General features: G+C 50.8%; 1 protein-coding gene across 1 annotated transcript in view; it reads right to left on the bottom strand.

Annotated features, from left to right (window-relative positions):
• ARRDC1 (arrestin domain containing 1) overlaps positions 1 to 22,199 on the bottom strand; it is a 63,939-nt gene that overhangs the window by 17,849 nt on the left and 23,891 nt on the right. Inside the window, exon 2 of the mRNA XM_065418671.1 lies at positions 18,436 to 18,546. Coding sequence (XP_065274743.1) covers positions 18,436 to 18,546 — 111 coding nt within the window. The remainder of the gene's footprint in view (positions 1 to 18,435; positions 18,547 to 22,199) is intronic.

Raw genomic sequence — 22,199 nt, forward strand, 5'->3', positions numbered from 1 at the left:
AGGAACCTGTGTGCAGACTGCCCCCCCAGTGTCAGAGGGTGTGCGAAGCAGGTCTTTAAAGCAAAGCCCACAAATTCAACCCCATTTCTTCCCCCTCCCACCCATTCCGGCTTTGATACCCAGAGAGTCTCCTCTTGACACGGTCTAGTGTGCATGATCCTGTTCTTACTCCTAACAGCAGCTTTAAAATAAGAACTATGGAGAGGAAGGGGTTGAGAGTTACCACCCTCCGCAAGTGATTAACGCAGGATTTCCAGAAGCCTGAACAAAGGGTGTAGTTTGTACAGACACAAAAGCTTTTCCTGAAGTTTACATGTAGCTAAAAATACCTCTGAGAAAGTCATGATGCCCCGGAGGCAGCTGGATTAGCAGGGCTCAGTGATGAGGATTCCACCTGCAGCAGCTTTTCCTCCAGGTTGACGAGCAGAACTTGGGGCCTTTGAAACTTCTCCCCTATAGACTCCTGAGGGGAATAACGGCTTGTCTACATTACAAAATTAGGCCAACCTACAGCCACCGCAGTAATTAAATTGGCTATGGATATCCACACTACCCTGCTTCTGCCAATGGTGCATGTCCTCACCAGGAGCCGACAACTGGAGTGTGGGGCACGGACAGCTGTGCAGGGCTCACAGCTGGACAACTGCAGCTGTGAGCCAGGCACGGGGCTCTATTTCACAGCAGGGAATCAACCGGCAGTGCCACTGTGCCACGGCTGGTATGATTTCACATTTGGTCTCTGGCTGGGCTGACAGCTGGAGACCACAGGCTCTGGGGCTGACAGCTGGAGCCCCAGACCAAATGCAAAAAAAATATCAGCCATGAAACTGACAAGGACCCCGTTCCAGTTCTCCAGCACAAACCACGAGGGACCCACCAGCATAGACTCCAATGCCCTGCCCTCACACCACCCCAGGAGCTAAAGCAGTGCTATTATCCCCACTGTACAGATGGGAAACTGAGGCACAAACAGTGTATTTTTCACACCCAAGCAATGCAGATCGAAATTTTAAGGGTAGACCAGGCCTAATGGTACAGGAATGTACCAGTGTACCTGAGCCTCTCCCCTCAGGGCACAAGGGCCCGTGTGGCACCAGCACTCCACACCCGGCCTGGGGGAGGGAACTACAAACTTCCTTGTCTTAACTTGAAGACTTTTTTTTTTTTTTTTTTAAACCCTAATGAAGGCACAGCCAGTCTTCACCTCAGCCTCACTCCAGTTGCCCTCTGTCCACTTTACTCCCTTTGTCTCTTCATTGAGGGACCTCCGTCCCACCTACACCACATCCAATGAATTAAGATCATGGCACTAGCCTGCTGTTCACAAGCCATCATTCTGCCCCCATGGTCTAGTCCTCTCCAACCCTTTGCCTTTCTTAGCTAGGTAGGGCCTTCTCTACATGGGGAAGTGTTACCAGTTACACAGGTCTAGACAGACCGGGGGAACTCCAAGTGTTAACACTTCTCCAGGTAGAAGAGGCCTTTTTTGGGTTTAGTTCAAAACCCCTTCCCAAGCAGCACCAGTAGGCAAATCCCCAATCAACCCAACCCCCAAAATACTCTTGTACCAGAGTAAGATTCCACATAGGGGAGACACCAGCATAAGGGTCGGAGTTTATATTAAAGTTCATACCGTCGCTTTACCAATAAAAAGAAAGGCATAGCCTATAGACAAGGCCTTAGATTGAGGGCTCTTTGGGCAGGACTGCCTACCGCGTTTGTGATTTGTACTGCAGTATGTGAGACCCGTCATGGACCAGGACCCCACTGTGTCCACGAGTGAGCAAACCGAACAGAGATGATCCCTGCCCCAAAGAGTCTTATGATCTATGTATAAACGAGACAACAGGTGAACACAGAAGAGAGCAGAAGGAAATGAGACACTGCTGGTCAGTAGGACAGGTCTACTACTCTGAACAGTGCCCAGTAGTACAACGGGGCCTCAATTCTGGTCCCTACCATAACCACCAACACAAGTCTCTAATGCAGCAATACTCAGAGCTCAGCGGTTCAGGAGCCCAATTAGCAATCAACATTACCCAGAAGACCCCACAGTAGTAGCTGGCTATTGTACTATAAACAGTAAGACGGGGCAAATATTTAATTAAACACCAATCACCCAGTGTCTTAATATCATCATGGGCTGCAAAGAGCTGCAGGAGATAGACTGAGGCTCAGGAACTGTTAATGTGAGTATCATGGAGCTAAAAACATCTTCTCATCCCAAAACATCTTTGGGGACACGGGGAGCAGTACAGCCTCTGCATTTGTTCCTGTCCATGGCCTGTTCCTCTATTCAGCCCAGCCTGATCATGTCTCTGCGTATGATGGACACTGCTCATTGTAGTGAAGGTTTGTAGGATGTGAACGCCTACCCCTCTAGGACTGAAGCCACCAGACATTATAAATCCTACCTTTGTAAAGGGCTTGGCGCGCCAACAAAGAGCACTATACAAGTGAGGTGGGTTTCATTACCCCGCTTACAGATGGGGAACCTATGGCACAGGGAGGTGAAGTGGCCACCTAGTCAGCGATCAGCCTCTCGGTCTGACTGACCTTGATTATACCTGCATCATGTTCTTTGGCATCCTATCATCTGTGTGTCTTCTATAGTATTCCCACCACTAATCTCTTCAAATGCAGCCAACCCCATGCTTTGATTTTGCATCCCACTCTCCCCTTAGCCCTGATCTACACCCCCAAGAGCTGTTGTTACGCCAACCTAACCCCGGTGTAGATGTGGCTAAGTCAATGGAAGAATTCTTCTGTTGACCTAGTTACTGCTGCTCAGGGAGGTGGCTTGCTACAAATAGACAGGAAAACCCCTTCTGTCACTGCAGGAAGTGTCTACACTGTGGCGCTGCACCTGCATAATGCTGTAGTGCCCGTAGCGCAAACATGCTGGTCTTCATTTCTAGGAGTCACTCCACTTTACACTCACCATCTTTGGAGGAACTCTCATCTCTATTGCTTCCAGCCTTCGGAGGTCTGCTTCAGGCCATAGAGTAATGGGGTATCAAAACCGCGTGCTAACATTTTCCACTTCAGTACCAAAACAGACCCTTTAGCCATCCACACTTGTGTCTGATTCTGTGCAGCACTTGTGGCAAAGACACACCGGCTTTGCACCTGATCTGGACAGAGCCATTGGGACTCATCAAGCTTCCGAGGTCCACACAAGATTCTACTTGTTCTACAACTTCACTACGGCTGCCTTTCAAACACTTCCTCTAGCACCCCCTTTCCAAGACGCAGCCACTCGGTCTTCTTGGAGTTTATTTTAAGTCCAAGGCAATGACACCAATTTTCCAAAGTTAGTGAGGAGTATTCAATGCTGCAGAAACAAGCGCTGAAGAGGTGCTGGAACTATGGAAGGGAGATTTTGATGAAGAGCTGACCCCTGCAGTTTGTCCAGGTGCAAGCATTCTAGACATGCCAGATGAACAGGAAAGCTTGCATGGCAGAAGAGATATCAGCACTGAGCCACGGTCAGAAGAAAACAGCCTCTAATGTAGATCCACTTACTGGGTAATAAGCAGGATCTAAAACGGTTTATTTTAATTCAGTGAGTTAACAGTCTAAGCGCATCTACATTGGAAGTTTGCTTTGACGATAACTAAACTGATTCAGTTTAGTTATGTTGGTGAAAACAAAACCCCCACGTGCACCCCACCCGACAGCAGACCAGCTCTTAATCCACTAGCCTTTGCAAAGCACTAGACCCTTGAATGAACGCCGTTAGAGAAGCATCACAAAAGGAGGTCACCCCATGTACAAAGCGCACAGTGACAACAAGAGGAGCATGGAAATAGGATTCCAGTAGGATCACTCGCTCTCTTAAATGGGTTGCTGCTACAGCCATCTGCCCTCTTCCGCAGGCAGGGCCCTATGCAGCTCTCTCAGGGTACACCTATACAGGGATAAAAAGACCTGAATCCTAGAATATCAGGGTTGGAAGGGACCTCAGGAGGTCAACTAGTCCAACCCCCTGCTCAAAGCAGGGCTAATTCCCAGACAGATTTTTGCCCCAGATCCCTAAATGAGGATTGAACTCACAACCCTGGGTTTAGCAGGCCAATGCTCAAACCACAGAGCTATGGCTGGCCTGGGCTCACAGGGCAGGAAAAAGGAAGTCTGTGTAGATGTTCAGCCCCAGAGCCAGCTGACCTGGGCCAGTCACAGGTTCTCTCTCTGTGTAGACGTACTAATAAACAAGGACTTAGGGTTTCTGCCCAGTGTGATGAGGCCTGATGTGCTCAATACACTTGCTGCACTGGCCACTTGCAGTGGGATGCACAGACTCTAAAGGCTAACGACCCAGGGCGACCCCATTGCCCACTGGCTGCCAGAGCAATTGAAATCTAATGGCCCTTAAGTACCCCCACATTCCCAGGAGAATACAGACTTTGTTTGGTCTTTAGACATACAGGCACCAGAAAAGAAAAGGGGCAGGGAGAGAACCTTTGCATCACCCCTTAAACAGCATGACTCGCAGTACTGATGCAGCTAAGCAGGGCTGATCTAGAGGGGAGACAAGGGGTTTAGTACAGCAGCCAGAGGACCAATGACAACCCTACTCACATGGGCCCCCTCCCTTCCAGGGAGGGAGAGGTTACACAGTGTTTTGTCAGGGCAGACAGTTCAGACTGGTTTATAATTACATTAAGCTCCTGTGTTGTTGTGGTTTCCTGGTTACAAACCACTGCTCCTGGACACAGATTAGTCTTGCAATGCAGGGGGGATAGGACCAGATCATGGTTTAAAGCTTAGGCCAGCGGTTCTCAACCGTGGGTCTGTGGCCCCCTAGGAGCTGCAAGCAGGTTTTAAGGGGTCTGCCAAAATAAACCAGAAAGCAGGGCTACAACTGAAGCCTGAGCCACTTAGCTTTGCAGGGACCCCTGTGGCATGGGGCCCCAAGGAACTGCCCTGCTTGCTACCCCCTAACGTCAGCTGTGTGTGGTACAGGTGGGCCGTGGAGTTTTTGTAGCATGTTCAGGGGAGGAGGCACCTCAGAAAGCTAAAGGTGGAGAACCTCTGGTTTAGACCATGATCCCAAGCCATCCTATATACCTGCAAAGCCCTAGGCTTGAGCAATGTCTGAAGACAGGACTTGGTTCCATCTGCCAGACAGAGCCCCATCTAGAGGCTAGAGCACCACACTGGGGACCCAGGAGTCCTGGATTCTTCTCCCAGCTCTGCCACTGGCCTGGTGGGCGACCTTGGGCAAGTCACTTCACCTGTGCTTTCAACTGTGTCTCACCTTCCCCACTCATTTGAGAAATCATGGAAAGTGCTATATACAAGTAGGTACTGTTATTCCTGTCAGGCATGACTAGAGCGAAGCTGCGACTGTTTTCTCTCAGTGTCAATAGGACCCAATATGATAAGAGGAGCCTTTGAGAAGCAGGGGGAAACTGGCTAACCAAGTTTAACTTGAGATCCATTGTTAATTAGTATCAGCAAAAACAACGAGGCGTCCTTGTGGCACCTTAGAGACTAAAATTTATTTGGGCATAAGCTTTCGTGGGCTAAAACCCACTTCATCAGATGCAACTTCATCTGAAGTGGGTTCTAGCCCACGAAAGCTTATGCCCAAATAAATTTGTTAGTCTCCAAGGTGCCACAAGGATGCCTCGTTTTTATTGTTAATTAAAAGCAACCCCCCACCCCGAGGTACAGAAAAAGTCTCCTTGGTTCGGAGTTTCTGCAACCAATGCTTGTCTTGGGTCTAAAGAACCTGGCCCCATCAGCACACAGCCAGCTTTACTGCAGGAACACTGGGCAGGGGAGGCGTGTGTGGGGGGGAATTACATGTCCATGCAGCAGGACTGGCCTCAGTCTCCAACTCTCCATGCATGTTGTCAAAACAACCTCCACTACCTGTCCCAGAGGGAAGTGCAAGGGCAGAAATGCAGTACACAGCTAGTGCAGGCCAGACACGCCACCGGCACTTGCCCATTGCTTTGGGTATCATAGGACTTAGAGGCAGTGTTCCTCTCATTTTTCCCCACCCATGTGCAGAATGAATTTTGTTCACCTTCATATTGGTGCAGGTAACAAAATTCATGTGGTGGGGCTGGGGCCGAGGGGTTTGGAGTGTGGATGGGGGCTCAGGGCTGGGGCAGAGGGTTGGGGTGGGGGGGGGGGCTGAAAGCTCCAGCTGGGTGCATGGGCTCTGAGGTGGGGCCAGGGATAAGGGGTTTGGGGTGCAGGCTGCCCCAGGGCTACGGTGGGGAGAGAGGACTCCCCCCCCCCCCCCCCAGCTCTCTCCTGCCACAGCAGCACTGGGGCTGGGCGGAAGAGGCACCCCTCCCCCAGCCACGGCAGGTCCAGCCCAAGGCTGGGTCCAGGCTGGGGGAGGGGCACCCCAGCCACAGCAGGTCTGAGCTGGAATTGGGGCACCCCTCCCCCAGCCCGGCGGGTTCCCTGAGCGCCTGTACGGCGCTTAATAGGCTGCCGTGCAGCCTACAGGGAACTTAGCTTAGAAGTCATGTTAGCATGTGCATCACATCACTAGACCTAGACTAGATACGGCTGAAGTGTTTCATCCTTGGATGTAGATACAGCCCAAATGGAACAGAGCCAGGCCATGACCTTTAAACTCAGGCTTCCCTGTGTTGGAGAGGCCGGGGGCACCAGCCCCCCCGCCATGCGAGAGGAGGCTGTTGGCTACACGCACAGCAGTTAGCATGGCATTCTCTCACCAAATGCATAAAAACGCTGCTGCTGCTGCTTTAAACAAAAGTGCAAGAGAGACTTTCAAGACCATTTGACAAACAGCAGGCCCGGCAATATGGTAATTTCTCTCAGGCTACTTATTAGAGAATGATGCATTAACACGCTCAGCCGAATCCTCCGGAGAGGAAGAAATTACACAGTGCCTTTTGTTGGTCCCCCTGCCGCCCATCACAATAGCACAACCCTCCTGTATGCTGTAATTAGCCCTCCAGCGCCAAAGATTTCATTAGAGGAGAGGGGGCTCCTGCAGACTTCTGGTATTTACAGTGCTGTTAGCACGGCTCTGTCCCAGCACGAATTCTCTTCCAGGTCTGGTGGATTCCACTTAAAGCTTCTTGCTTCTCGGTAGGCATCAGAACTTCAAGCTTTTGGCAGGGCCCAGAAAGAGACGGGGAAGGAGCCAAAGTTCTGCTATGTTGCAAGACACTAGGGTTTTTATTCTGTGCTTGCAGGGCGCCTGGCACCCTGGGGTCCGAGCCTAGGACTAGAGTCCCTAGGCGCTATGGTAATAGGTCATCTCAGCAAGAGTAGCAGCTCTCCTCTAGGTTACTATAATCACGATAGTCAGCCAGTGGGCTTCCCACCACGCAGGCTTTCAGATTAAATGTCATCTTCAGGTCATCCACCTCTCCTTACCAGGCTCGTAAGTTGCTGCTGCAAGTTACCAAGAGGTCAGGGCTTGTACAACCCCTGGGGCTTGCTCCCAGACAGCCGTAGCCCAAGGGCCTCAGATGGGAGGTATTCCAGCTCCCTGGTAGGAGAGCACAGGCGATGACTTAGTGGCACAGCTGATCAAGGTGAAGGAAGACAGCATCTCAAGGGCCGCTCCATCACCGAGCAGGCTCAGCCCCCTCTGCATGTTCTTCCCAGGCCAGAGCTGGAGGGACTGTCTCTAGAGGTGCCACTCTGTTCCTGGTACCTGGTGAGGCCGCTCACCGTAGTGAAGGTTTGTATGATGGGATCAGCTATCCACTGCAGCTATCAGACAGTATAAAACCACTAGCCTTTGTGCAGTGCTTTGGGATCTGATGGAGAGCGCGATACAGGGGAGGTTGGGATCTTTACCTCCTTCCCCCCCCCTGCTTTTTAAAAACAAATGGGGAAACCTGAGGCAGGAGGCGATGAAGCGACCTGCCCAAGGTCACCCAGTAGAATCAGTAGCAGAGCTGGAAATAGGTCTCCTAAGCCCTAGTCTAGTGCTTTAACCACTCAGCCACACTGCCTCCCATGCTGTTGCTCAGAGGCCTTGGGCGCATGTTAGATGGAAGTTATTTCTGAGCCCGGAACAGAGACTCCATGCCAGTCAACAGCCAGTCAGCCCGCCCTTTAAAAGGTATTGAAAATTAATTATGCTGAGCGTGGAGACACTGCTCTAGCCCCCCATACATTGCTTGGGTGGCATAGCCAGGCCAAGAGAATCAGGGGACTGAGCATGCGTAGGGGGCTCTATGCTGCTCCCCCTTGCCGCTGCTAATGTAAGGAGCATGGCAGGATGGAAAGAAGCTGTACCAATGCAAGGGACAATTGAGACCTGTGCCAGCCAGCAGTATAGGCAGAATCCAGGCAACAAAAGGGGATTTCAGTCCACCTGTGCCTTCACACCCTCCCCTCCGGGCTGTCTGTGCTCTGTCGGTCAGGAGATGCAGCACCAAATCTGTCCAATAATGTGGGTGCGAGGGAGGATTTCTCCAACCCTGCATCACCACAGAACATCCCCTTGTTCGAGGCGTTATATAGACCTAGATCAGACTTGAGCCGCCTTGAGATTGGGACACTCTGCTGACTCATGCCATGACCACTTCCCCTGGAAGTGTTCCTGCTCTTGAAGAGGGAATGGTTTTTACACCTGCTGCTCAGAACAGGCACGTTTGGGTGCACAGGTGTCCTGTGCTGCTGCTCCTCCCTAGCAAGAGCGAGGCCAGAATCACACGTGGACAGCAAGTGGGAGCTGCAGTCCTCTTGGGGATCTCACAAGCAGGCAGCTCCACACAGGCTGCCCAGCTGAATGGAACCAGCTGACAGGCTTCTACTGCCATGGTGGATTCACTTAATGCCTCCGATATCGCTCGTTTATAAATACTAGTGCGCTCACCCCCCAGTGCTCAGGGTGTCGTACAAGGAGCAACACCACCCATTGAATACCCACAAGAGGAAATAAGCGAGAGTCCAAGTTGAACAGACGAACCACAAAAGCCAAACCAAGTGGGAGAGTCTGCAAATGCGCCTTTTCCTCACTATTGAAAGCAGAGACATTTAACTAAGCTCCATTAAAGGGCAACACTGTAGTCAGAATGAGATGACCTAACTCGGTGCGTACTCAAGCAAAGAGCAGAAACCAGAGATCTCGGAAAGCCTCCTGCCCAATTCCATTCCAAATCACCTGGGTCACTCACCAGTTTCCAGTGGCTTTTTATGTGAAAAATCAGAGCCCATTATGTCACACGTTAGTGCGAACAGGCCAAGGCTATAGAACGCAGCACGTGATCACCTACTGAGCGCATGGCTCTTCAAGCCACAAGCCCATTTCTGACCCTGACGTAGCTACAGAATGCGGGAGTTCAAACCTACTTGGTTCCGGTCAGATTTTAAGATAGATAAATAAATTCCAGTGATTCCCTCTCACACCCCCTCCCCCAAGCAGGGCAACATTATCGTGCTGTGAAAGACAGAATTGGCTTTTTAAAAATAAAGTTTACACGTTGTATTTAACAAGTGTCTTCCCTGTCAGCGTTCAAGAGCTTGTCTATGCAGTTTCTTTACTGCTTTAACTGCATTTGAGACAAGTATGGTTTAAGGCAGCAGTTCTCAACAGGGGGTCTGCAGCCCCCTGGGGGTCCACAAATCCTTTCAGGTGGGCCACGGAGCCCCACAGCTAAAACCCAGAGCCTGAGCACCTCCTGCGGGGCTGAAGCCCTGATCCCTGCTGCCTCCCGTGGGGTTGAAACTGGGAGCAGCAGAGCTGAATTCCCGAGCTCCAGTGCTCCCCACAGGGCAGAAGCCCTGAGCCCATGGGCAGAGTTGGGGGGCACAGGGGTCGTTGCTCCCCCCTGCCCTCCCCCCCTCTCCAAAAAAACAAAACCAAAACAAACTACAGTGCAAGAGCAGTGCAGTCCCGGGGCAGCTCCACACACCCACTCCACCTCCTTCTCTCCCAGCCCCCTGGCCAGGTCAGAGGCAGGAAGCCAGAGGCAGGGTAGTGCAGGCAGCTGCTGCTCTGGCTTCTGCCATGGAGCAGGCAGATGCAGGGTTCCCTCGTCTCCAGCTGCTGCTGGGGGTTGAAGTTGCTCCTCAGCTCCCAACACCTTTGCTCATGCAGCCGGTAAGAGCCGCCTCAGCGGGGGACCCGGCTCAGTGGCTGGCAGAGCCCTCTGGGAACAGGGACCGCAGGGGAGCTCCCCCAGCACCCAGCCACTAGCTACCCCCCTGCCCTCACACAGCCCCTAGCTACTCCCTTCCCTGCACCCTGAGCTACCCCCCTGCCCAGAGCTACCCCCATCTGCACACAGCCCCTAGCTACCCATCTCCCTGCACAGACTCAGCCCCCAGCTATCCGTCTCCCTGCACCCCGAGCAGTTTTCAAACTTTTTGAGCTGAGCCCCCCCCCCAATCTTTTGGGTTATAGTTTTTGGTTATGCCCCCCCGCCCTCCATCCCCACAGCCCAGACAGGCTGGGTGGCCTCCTGAGGTGAGTCAGGAGGTGAAGGTGGCACTCCCTCTCCAGACCCCACTGTGCAGAGCTGGCTCAAGCCCTGCTAGCCCCTATGCCCCCCCCCCCCCCAGCCCAGAGCCCTGAGTGTCCCCCTGGGCCCTGGAGTTTTTAATAGCATGTTGTGGGGGGCCTCAAAGAAAAAGGCTGACACCCCCCCACCAGTTTAAGGTGTACCACCCTGTAGAATGGATGCAGTTACACTAGTGTAAAAGGTGCTGTATATCAACATAGTTTCCATGCTATTTTAGGTTTATTTAATATATATTACATATAAATAAAAAAGTTACCTCTAATCAAAATAGTTTGGGTCAGTACAACTGCCCCCCCCCCCCATGCCCAGTGTGTTTAAATGAAGCCTAAAGCTTATGGAAACAAGATTTTTCAACCCCCCACTGATTTCTGGGCAGGGTGGTGTGGGTGGAGGTTGGGGAAAACAAAGAAGATGCCAGGCTACTTACAATGGCATCTTGGAGACTGCGGGCCAGTTTCAATGGCTGTTTTTGCCGAGTTGTTGCAGTTTCCCTAGCGAGGTGCAGACCGGGGCCTTCCAGGCTGACAGCACCAGTGTTCCAAAATGTGTGTCCAGTCTAAAATCCACAAGCTTGGGGTTGTTGTTTTTTTTTTTTTTTTTTAAGGGGGTGGGTGGGTAGGGAAGAGACTGATTGGAAGTGCAGAGGAAGCCAGGGATTTTATTTACCCTAGGGAGCATCTCCCTGAATTCAGGTTTTCCCCCTTCTGGTCACAAGGCAGGGGGGGCCAATGTGGCTGAACTGTTGGAGAGAAAACAGTTCCATGAAAAACAGGCAAGATCTGTTTGCAACCTGGCCTTGCAGCCCACCTGCTGGGTTTCTCTGAATTGGAACAGACATGCTGTCAGGCTTGATAAACTGGCTTCTTGCAGAGTGAGAAGTACTAATGCTGGAGAAGAGCCAGATTTTCCCATTGCTTTGAATGCAAGCATGTCATCTGCCACCCCACCTCCAGCTAGGGGGTGGCAGCCTGGCCTCCTGGCCCCACTCAGGAATCTGGAATAAAGTCACAACGGGCTGGTTGACCGGATTGTTTAGAACAAAGCTGGGAGAGAAGGGAGGGGTGGGGGGAAAGACAGGTTAGATGCCTTGATCAGATCACTTTTCAACCACCTTCTTGCTGGTTACTCAACTCCCAGGGGCTTGTTCTCCCTGCCCATCCCAGTTCCAGAAACACTCCAAATTAGTACCCAAGTGTCTTAGGAGGGAGTCTGGGTTGGGCAGGAGGGAGGAAGGAGAAATGTGCAGATGGGAGACTTTGGAAAGTCCTGTCTCCTGGCTGCTTTCCACCTCCTGCTGCTTCACCACATTCTCCCCAAGCTGCTCCCCGGTGTGTGGGTTTCGGTCGGCTGGGAGTTAAGATACAACTGGTTAAAGGTCAAGGAGCTTTTACACAGCTCAGCGGCCTTTCCCAACAGAAACAATGCAGCTTTTGTCGCGGGATCTCCAGAGAGGGGGGTTATTCCGTAGCAGGGCGGGCAGCGCTGACCAGCAGGGATACAGAAAGCTGTGACAGAGGCCTTGGACAGAGAACTGAAGCGGTTTTAAAGAGATGATACGGTGTACAGAACAAAGGAGCAGTTACAGCCGTAAGACTAGCTTTCCTCTGCTTGTTCGGCTTTCATTAGAGACACAGGGAACTTCATTCCTTTTCGGAGAGGCCTGAACAGGGATATATGGGAAGCCCAAACCTGAGCATCAGCTGTCCCAGCAACCCGGACCCCTAGTAGTGTGGGGCAGGGGGAAAGGGAGCAGAAGGGATGCGCAGTTTATGGTGTAGTTGCAACTCTAGTCCTTGGTTCCAGAAATGTATGTAAATACATGCCTGCCCCCGCCCCCCCAAAACAGCTTGCATTTTTGCCAAACTCTGGCAGGGGGAGGGGGAGTTGCACATTGGCTATGCAAAGCCAGCCCAGAGAAAGAGGGAAAACACATTCCAGAGCCAAGAATGCCTTCAGAGGCAGGCTCTCCCCTCCTGCCTGCCAACTGGAGGGCCTCGGTAGTTGTAAGTGCTATTCCCTTGGCTGAAGCTAAGCTCCAGCCCAATCCCCCCCCCCTTAAACTTTACATTCCCTCCCTCACCCCCTACAGCAGTGGCTCTCAACCCCCTTGTGGCCCATGGGCCACTTGCAGCCCAATCAGCACATAGCTGTGGCCCATGTGACATCCTCAGGGCCATACAGGTAGTATACAGATTGTGTGGATGTGGCTCCCATAACAGAGTTGCATATGCAGCCCACAATGGTAAATAGGTTGAGAACCACTGCTTTACAGGGAGTGTGATAGGGAAGCGGATGCCCAGGCTTCAGCCTCACATGAAGCCACCACTATGGTCCTCCAGAGCTCCAGCTGAAGTCCTCCCACCAGAAGATGGAAATTCAGGCTCAAGAGATCTCCCGAGCCAAGAGATGGGTACAAGAACTCATGGGGCATCTTTGTACATCACAGGGGAGCAGAGAGCACAGGCCGTTTGCCTGCAGTTCCCTTTTAAGAACTAGGCGGTCAACGGACACGTCTAAACACACAAGGACAGGACCACCGTAGGCTACTCAGCTGTCCCTTCTAGGGCTTTTTTGCTCATCAGGAATAGCTTCTTGTGTGCTTCAGCATCCAAGGAGGTAGGGGGCATTCCTTCCCCCCCCCCCCCCCCCGACAAGGCACAAAGTAGGAGCATAGTCCAGGAGGAGGAACCCAACCCACCTCCAGATTGTGAGTTCTGGGTACGCTTTCTAGCGTGTCCTGAGGCACTGTACTAATAACCCATATTTAGAAGTCACACACCTTCCTCCAGCACATACAGAAGAGAAAAGCAGCCAAATGAATGGAAAATTGGAGATTCCTTCCGGTTCAGCTGCTTATAATATAGGCCTTGTCCTTCAAAGAAAGAAGGGGACAATTTGTCATGCTGGATCTGCATGGCTCTCACTGGCGCACCCACAGAACAGAGGGGTGAGGTAACTGGAGACACAGACGCGTGATTAAAGGGGAAGAGAAGAGGTCAACTTGCCTAAGCTTGAGAACTTGGGATTGCTGAGCTCACCAAGCGAGTTTATTGCACTGTCTGAACACAGAGCCAAGATGCAAATGGAAGGATGAACACACAATGCCAACCTAGTTCCATTCTCTACCACCCTCTCTCTTACAGCCGGCTTCTGCTGCAAGCCAGCCTCCACAGTCGCCCAGATGGGATGACTAACACAGTGAGTCTGCGGTTCTAGCACATATCATTCATTCAACAGCGAACGCCCAGCAAATGCCGCCCTTAGCAAAGATCCTACACAAAGAGCTGTTTGTCCTTTTTCCCTCCCCCCCCCCCCCCCCCATACCCAGAAGATGGTGAAGCATTTCAAAGGGGCCTGTAACTCATTATTTTGCCTTTGGCAGGCAGTTGGGAATGTCCCTCTACATAGCAGGCTTGCACAATGAGTAGACATTATACATATTCAAATCTACGGTTCGTTTCCACAGGACTGTACCTCAACTGCAAGCCAACGGACCAGGGGACAGCAGCTGAGCTGGAGGTCAGTAGATCTAGGAGTTGGAAACCACCGCCTGCCTCATCAGAAAGTCTCTCGGGAAAGCCGGACAGAACAGGAACAGAGGGTCAGGGGAGTAATGCACCAATGGTGCACACAACATTGACAGACCCCAGTCATTGGCGTGCGGGATCGAACCTGGGACCTCTGGAGCTAAATGCATGAGCCTCTATTGCATGAGCTAAAAGCCATATGGCCCTTAGCAGCTGTAGAGCAGACTCATCATTCTCTCTCTCTAAGTGGTCTTGTGCCCCTAGATGGGACAGAGCACCACACTCAGGTGGTGTGTGGGTTACACACACACACACCCACCCACACACCCCCCAACACCATTTAAAAATTAGGTTGACATAGCCACAGCGCTCAGAAGTGTGAAAAATTCATACCCCCTGAATGCTGTAGCTTCGCCGACCCCAACTCCTGGTGTAGTCCTGGCTAGGTCAATGGGGAGAGGGGAAAACCAACCAAGCAACCCACCCTTCTCCTGTGGATTAAACTACAGTGATGGAAAAACTCCCCATCTCTGTAGGAAGCATCTACATGACAGTGCTACCGCTGCAGTGCCATAGCACTCAGCATAGCCAGGGCCTCTGTGTCTGTCACTTCCTGGGTGACAGCAACTGATGGTGCCACCGTGGTTTTGAGATGCAAAAGGCAATAATACAGTTGGAAGTCACTAACATGGCTACCTGGTACTCAGCTGTGAATTTCTATTTGAAATAGTACTAAGTCTCTTCCCATAATTGTACTACAAATTTGCAAGACAGCAGAATAAGTGACAGGTGTGTGGGGAGAGAAGTGAAGTGACTAATGACTGCTTTAGAGTGCAGTTGAATAGCAATAAATAGCTAAACCATCTTATTACTCAACAGTTCTGCTCCCTGTGCATTTTTGAGACGTATCTGCTGACTTTACTGACAAAGAACCATTTGCTTCTGCTTTTTACTCCCGCTAGCCCTGCAAAACCAACACAGCTATAGGCGAATAAGCTACATTCTGTTCATCATGCATCAAACAAAACTGGTGGGTAAGTGCCAACTGGAAAACCAACTCCCCCCCTACCCCCACACCACTATTCCTGGCAATTGTAGGCAAGCCTCAAAGTGCCCAGCTTGACCCTCAGATCGAGTCTGCAGGGCTGGCAGTTTACACATAAAAATCCACCCTGTGTTATCTGAACAGGTGTGTAACATTTAACGCTGGACCACTAAGATGACCGCGCTTTACAAGTTCAGTCATTTTTCAGTTTATGAAAGCATGAACTCAGATCAATAATATTTTTATTTATGAATAATGGTACCTAGTCTAAGACTTTCTCTATGAAGTTTGCCTGAGACGTCATTTAAAAAAATGCAGCCATTTAAAAAAGGTGGACTTTTTGCTGAGTTGTTTGTTCCTGTTCTAGTGTGGAAAATAGACGGGCACTTTCTTGCCAAGCTTTGTACTGGAGGATTTAGAAAAACAGATGCTGGCGGGGGAGACTAGAGCCTAGCACATGTAACATGCTCTAGAGTCTAGGGAAATGAGCAAGAGGGATGGGAGGCAGGAGGTCATGAGTGCTACATTCACCTAAAGTGACTGCACCGGCCTCAGTACTACGTTGTATTTAAAAAGCACTGTACAGGATTATTTATGCCTGAGGAATAGGCGACGATCACTGACAGACGTTGGTCCAATAAAAGACATCACTTCACCCACCTTGGGAACAACACAGCCACTACAGCGCTGCAAACAGTGACGTGCTCATGGTTACACAGCAAAGTCCGTATCTGATCTGAGTTCTTATACCCACGTCTTTGTGTCTAATGCCCAATCTGCCAGTCCACGCCACCAGCTCCAAGCAAGTGGCTTGACCTTTTTCACCTCCGTTTCCAAATCTATAAAAATAGGGATAATACTCAACTCCTCAGTATGTAGCTGAGCACACCTTAAAATGCATCAGATTTTACCCTTGGCAGGTATTCACTAGCTGTTTTTTAGCCGCCTTGCTCAGACAGTCCCTTCTACTTAGCCAATTAATGAAGCAACAAAATTGTAGGAAAGCCACCAAAATTAGGGTTTGACTTTACCTTTCTCTAGCACCTTTTGATGCATCCCAAAGCCCCTTACAAACATCTAATTCAACACAGGCACCCCTGCGAGGTCTGTATTAAGTGCACTGAAAATAAGGATGAAGTGAAAGACAGCCCATAAGGTCTGTTTTCACAGGTGTTGAGCACTTCCAGCTCCCACGGTCCTGAACTGGAGTTTAAGCACTCAACACCTCTGAAGATAAATCAGGTCTTAAGTGAGTTGTCTGTGGCCACAGCTTGGGACGGACTGACTCCCAGCCGCCTCCTATCCTCTATCAATGTTAGCCAAGACACGGCTACCTGACTTTAGAGATTTTAAGGGCACTGGCAGGGCTTTTCAAATGAGCCCAGGAAGCCGGGCACCCACACTTCAGTGAAACTCGGTGGGAACTGGCCAGGCTTAAGTCTCTTGGTGCATTCTGAAGACATTAAAGAGTCTGAGCTTTCTCCTGACTTCAACAGTCCATTCCCCCATCTGTGCCGGGGATTTCCATTCCTTCCTCCACCCCCCAGGTTAGTGCAGGGGAGTCCTAATTTAGAGGCTCCAAGGGCCACACCGGTTTCGTCTATTTTGAGTGACTCAGGACAGAAGCACATGTATGACTGTTTCTCCCTTGACAATGATTTAAAGATTCCACAGGCAATGCATGCCCCCAATGGACAGTTCTGCCTCCACCTGGGTGTTGGGGGGGGGGGGGCGGGGGGGAGGAGGAGAGACTGAAGCCCGCGCTTTATTCCAGAAAAACAGGAGGATGCCTGATGGCAACAGCACTGCTAGGACAGAATGTATTTGCTTATTTTGCCTGAATCCCTCAGTTGAACTTCTGGGGTTGGGACACTTCAAAGTCGCATAGTCCATGCAGCTCACTTTCCCTGTCCGCCACCTAGGCGGCTACATGGTTAAGCTTTTCCAGAGCAGACAGTCATTCAGATGCAGGATCCTCACAGAAATCATTGGCATGAAAAATCACCACGCTCCAATGCTCAGACTTTAACCTGTAACCACTTTAAAGTGACTTAAATGGAGTCTTAAGCCAGCCAAAAGCCCTACAGTCCAGCGCAGAAAGCATCCAGCTCTCAACTCACTTAGGGCTGTTTTACCTGGAGTGCTTTATAAAACCCTTTGGGATTCGGCAGCCCAGATATTCACCAGCCTGGTGTATGCACTGTCTGGCTTTGTTCTGGGGCTTTTCCTACTCCCCCTCCCACGCTGCATGTGGAAAACAAAAGTTGTGATCCAACCCACTCCTCCAGCTTATCGATCTGTGTGGCAACCCAACAGGAAAGTAACCCTGATGGTTCCTCTTCACCCCCGGGGTCTGGGCTGGAGAGAGGTTTATCCCAGGAAACACTGCAGGATAGAGCGGACCTTTCCCCAGCATGTGCTAAAAGCTCTGCTTGCAGACTGCTGACTTGGCAAAAGCAGTCAGTCCTGTTTTACTGCCTCTTACCCATTTCCTACTAGGAGACGAAGCCTCTGAAGGCCCATTAGTTTGTTTCCTTGCCACACACACTTCAGTATACAAGTTACAACTACATACGCCGCTGTGGCAGGTGAATGCTGGTACCGATCGGTTTCAATGGAAGCCTAGATACAGCGTGAATTATTTGTGGTGTACTGACCTATTTACCGGCTGAAAGGCGGCATTCATTCAAACGCAGAGTCCCTGGAGCACACCCAAGTCATTCTGACTTGTGGCAGGAATATATGCCAGGAGCTATCTAAAACACAGCTCCTCACTGGGTGTGCATCTGCTAAGCAAGGGAAGCATTGCAGGGATTTCCTTCTTGCAACAGTCCTAGCACAGCTGCTCTCGACTGTAGGCCAGTGCACTCTGCGGTTCCTGAAGCACCCTTCCTGTAAGAGCCAGCACTGAAGCGGCAGGCAGGGCCTTTGTAGTTTCTAAAGACTTTGTGCAAAACTGGTGCAGCTGCAACACCTGTAGACTCTGATTGCACCAGAGAGCAATCACTGTGCACTGCATTGGTTTTAACTAGACATGAGCTAGAGACCTTGGCCCAGATGTTGCAAGCAATGTTTGAAAGCCACATGAGGCGGGTGCTGTGTTGTACTGGCATTCCAAGGCCTTTCTGCATAGCGTAGACAACCCCTAGCTGTCTTGCATATAGCCCCACTAACATGAAGTCACCTGTACTTTGCATGCAGCTGAGCCAGTTTCAACGTAGGGGCATTTCAGGAGATGGAGGCATTCGGTATCTTGTTGGCACACACATGCAGAACTTGCATCATAATAAAAACCTGCCCAAAAAAGGTATCCAAAGGGAAGGACTCTTCCTACTAATCAGACAGTTCTCCATTCACCTATATCCCCATCCCTTGCTGATCTTACCTTTATCCGCCAGCGAGAGCGTGCTGTTAAAGTACTGCTCCTCTACAGTCCATGCGGTGTCATTGGCCTTGTTGGACACGCCGCAAGATCCAAAGCAGCTCACTTTGATAGCTAGGGGGAAAAAAATACACATCTACATCAATACTGCAATAGAGTTTTCAGTGGTCTTCCCAGGCCAGTAAAAGAAATTTACAGGTCCCAACTTGGGTCTCATCCTGCGGGCTTCCTCCTCTGCTGAGACACAGCCAATTTACTTTTAAGTAGAGCATCTGTGCACTAGTTGCTGTTGACAGTGCCCCTTTTACTTCACACACACACACACACACACACACACACACGGGAGTGGAGATGAGACGGAGGTCAGTGGCTCTCAGTTCAAAGGGTATTTTTCTCCCTTTACTCGAAAGCGATTGCTCTAAATGCAGCATCTTTCTCCAGCAAGCCAGGGCATTTTCTAAGCTAGTCTCATCACACTTGCTAGGCAAGTTAAAAGCCTCTGGGTAAGATTTTTCAAGAGCAACTAGGAGCTCAAACCTCCTAGAAAAATCAGTGGGACTTAGGGGCCTTTGAAAATTTTACCTGGTCTCCCATTTTTCTCTGGCTCCCCTCCCCTTCAGTTCAACTAATCCTCCTCAAACACCCCCACACCAGGTAACTTGTGGTTTCAGCCCCAATTCCTGGGCACAAAGCAGAGCAACCACTGATCCCAAGGTGGGTCGTTCTCAGTGCCAGAAGGACCTGTTAATGCAGTGAAGGGAGCAGAGAGCTGCAAGAGCCCCACAACCCTTGAACCCCTCAGGGAAAAGGACTTTGTCTCCTTTCGTTTGAAGAGAGCCAGATGCACCAAGCCCACCAATAGCTCCCTCTGCCCCTTCACAGCAAAGTCAGTTCACACACTAACCTAGCAGTCATATGAAGAAAGGAGAACATGTGACACCATCTGGCCTACCTGTTCTCAAAGGGGCAGCAACACCACTCGCTCAGCGAGACACAAGGCAAAACTGTTTAGGGGACGGGAGCCGAGATGGTCTGTATAGGTACTTACAGAAAGCTTATGCCCAAATAAATCTGTTAATCTTTAAGGTGCCACCAGACTCCTTATTGTTTTTGTAGATACAGACTAACACGGCTACCCCTTGATACTTGTCCTATCTGAGTATCTCACGAACGTTAATGGATTTTACCCTCACCACACGCCTATGGGAGAAGGGGAAGGGTTGCAGAGATGGGGAAATTGAAACACAGGTAGATGAAGCAGCTTCCTCAAGGTCACGCAGGGACTCTATGGGAGAGCAAGGAACTGAACCTGGGTCTAATGCCACCCCGACATCCTAGCTGCTAGAGCAAAGGTTCCCAAACTTTACTTAAGCAACCCACCAACTGCACTGTCTATTTTGTTATCCACAGGGGGTCCAAATTCATGGGGGGTTCCCCCCCAAGGTCACAGGCCAGTGTCCTTCTCCTTGCCCCACTGACGGGGCACCAGAGCTCTCTGCCCCTGCACTGCAGACCTAATCCCAGCCCAGAAGGGAGGCTGAGGTGGGTGGGGTTGAGCAAGTGGCATTGTGACCCTGGAGCCCAGTTTGAACCAATTGGGGAGGGGGAGGGGGAAGAGAATCAGGGCCAGCCCCGAGGGATAGGAGTTGCCACTGGAGGGTGTGTGCAGGATGGGCTTGGTCTCCACCCCCATCCTCCCTGAGGCCACCTGTCTGCACCTGGCCTATGGCCCACCTAAAACCTTCCCACCACCTGGGAAATGCTGCACTAGACCATCTTTCCCATCCTGGTGGTTCTGAAAGCACCAACCTTCCCTTTCTACTAGGGAAAAGGAGTAGGGGTGGAAAAGTCTCATGCAGGCAGGTTAACATTCAGCACAGCACCAGGCATGATGGCTGGCCAGCCACACAGGAAATCCTCTCTGCTAGGCTGCGGGGAGGAACACGGCGCATTCTTGGGGGCAGTAAGAATCAAGACTGAACACACTGCAATTCTGGTTTCTCGAAAAGCACTTTGGAGGGGGGAGGGAATTTTCCTCACTGCTGATCCCTTACAGCTCATCCGGAAGACAGGTCCCTGGCAAGCGAAGTAAGCAGTTGGTGTTTACCTTGGCCCGTCTTGAAACAAAGGCTGGTGCTTTGTGACTTGACAAAGCCTTTTACAAAAGGCAAGAGCCCTTGTGCGGCGTTTCAGGAAGGGCTGATCAGAAACTAAGGCAGTATGCTGAACAACTCCCTCTCACCACTGGGTTTATGGATCTGCCTACGTAGCGAGTAGACCCTGGGCTTTACAACACAGCTATGGCTGGCCCAATTCGGTGTTTAGTACACACCAATTGAGCACCACCAATCCTGGAAGGAAGTAACCATGCCGGAAACATTCTTCAACAGGATTCTAACAGAACAGCTTCACTTGTTCACAGCTTCCCTCTGAAGTCCCCAGCTGCACTGAGGACGTAACCTGATCTTTCCCAGATTATAGTATAATTAGATCCAGGTTTCTAGACCAAGCTTCTGGGCAGCATCTCCAAGATCAGAGACTCTTTAAACCAAAACATTTTCACGTTGGGCTTTTGGCGGTTATGCCTTCTGGGCTGCTCTGACAGACGGCATCAGGCAGAGCAGTTAGTCCTGCAAAGTCATAGCAGAGCTGGAGTCAAAGTATGGCTTTATATCCTGAACCATGGAGAGAGACAGACGTGTAAAACTAGATCGTTATACAGAGATTGTCCTCCTACAGTGGGGAGCGCCACCTCTCTGCTGGGTGGAAGGGTGGGCATGTAGACCCTGATACAAGTTGATGGGACCAGGACTACATCCAGTGTCTCAATACGGTCCTCTCCTGGTTCTCCTCTAGTTCCCTGGCAGCAACTTTAGCTCTTTTTTGGGGTCCTCATCCTCCCCCACTCTGAGGCTTCCACAGGGTTCCTCCTTTGGCAGCCTCTCTGGGTGACCCACTAATTCGAAGTAACTGAAGCCACTAAGTATCTGACTCAGATGTACATGGCCCTACCTGAGGGGTCTCCCTCCATCCAATCTTGCATCTAAAACCTGCCTCAGACATCTCCTGCCGGAGGGGGGGGGGGGGGGGGAAGAGTACTGTTATCTTCACTCATCTTGGCCTAAACTTACTCCCCTTCCACTGTTGTGATCCCACCATCCTCCCTGCCACGCAGGCCCATAACCTGGGAGTTCTCCTCAGCTCCTCCTCACACAGCCAAGCAAGCAGTGTCCAGATCTTGCTATAACATTTCAGGTCCATGCAGCTCAATTTCTCAGCCAGGCTCTTCAACATTAACCTTATTGCTGTAGTCTCCTGCCCAAGTGTCCCTCACACCCATGTCAGACCCTCCCGTCTACAGCTCCGGAGATCATCTCCCTGGCCAGTCCTCTGACCACACCAGTCACACGGAATCGTCGCCTTCCCCTTCCCCACTGCACTGCATTCAGTTTTCTCCCCCATTCAGACTCAAGGTGCCAATTTACTCCATTAGGTTTCTTGTGCCTGAAGTGCCATAGTCATCATAGAATGAAGCAAAGAGCAACCTCCATTGGTTACCAGTTTTTTCTGCATTGACCAGTAGTTAGTCAGAATACGCCCTCCCCCCCTACATACTGCATGGAGATTGGCATGTGTACTTAACTCAACTGGCTTAATCCAGAAGAGTTCTTTATATACACCTCTACCTCGATGTAACACGGTCCTCGGGAGCCAAAAAAAATAAATAAATAAATAAAAAAAATCAAATCTTACTGTGTTATAGGTGA

Source organism: Emys orbicularis, chromosome 18, assembly GCF_028017835.1.
Source record: "Emys orbicularis isolate rEmyOrb1 chromosome 18, rEmyOrb1.hap1, whole genome shotgun sequence".
Classification (NCBI taxonomy): domain Eukaryota; kingdom Metazoa; phylum Chordata; order Testudines; family Emydidae; genus Emys; species Emys orbicularis.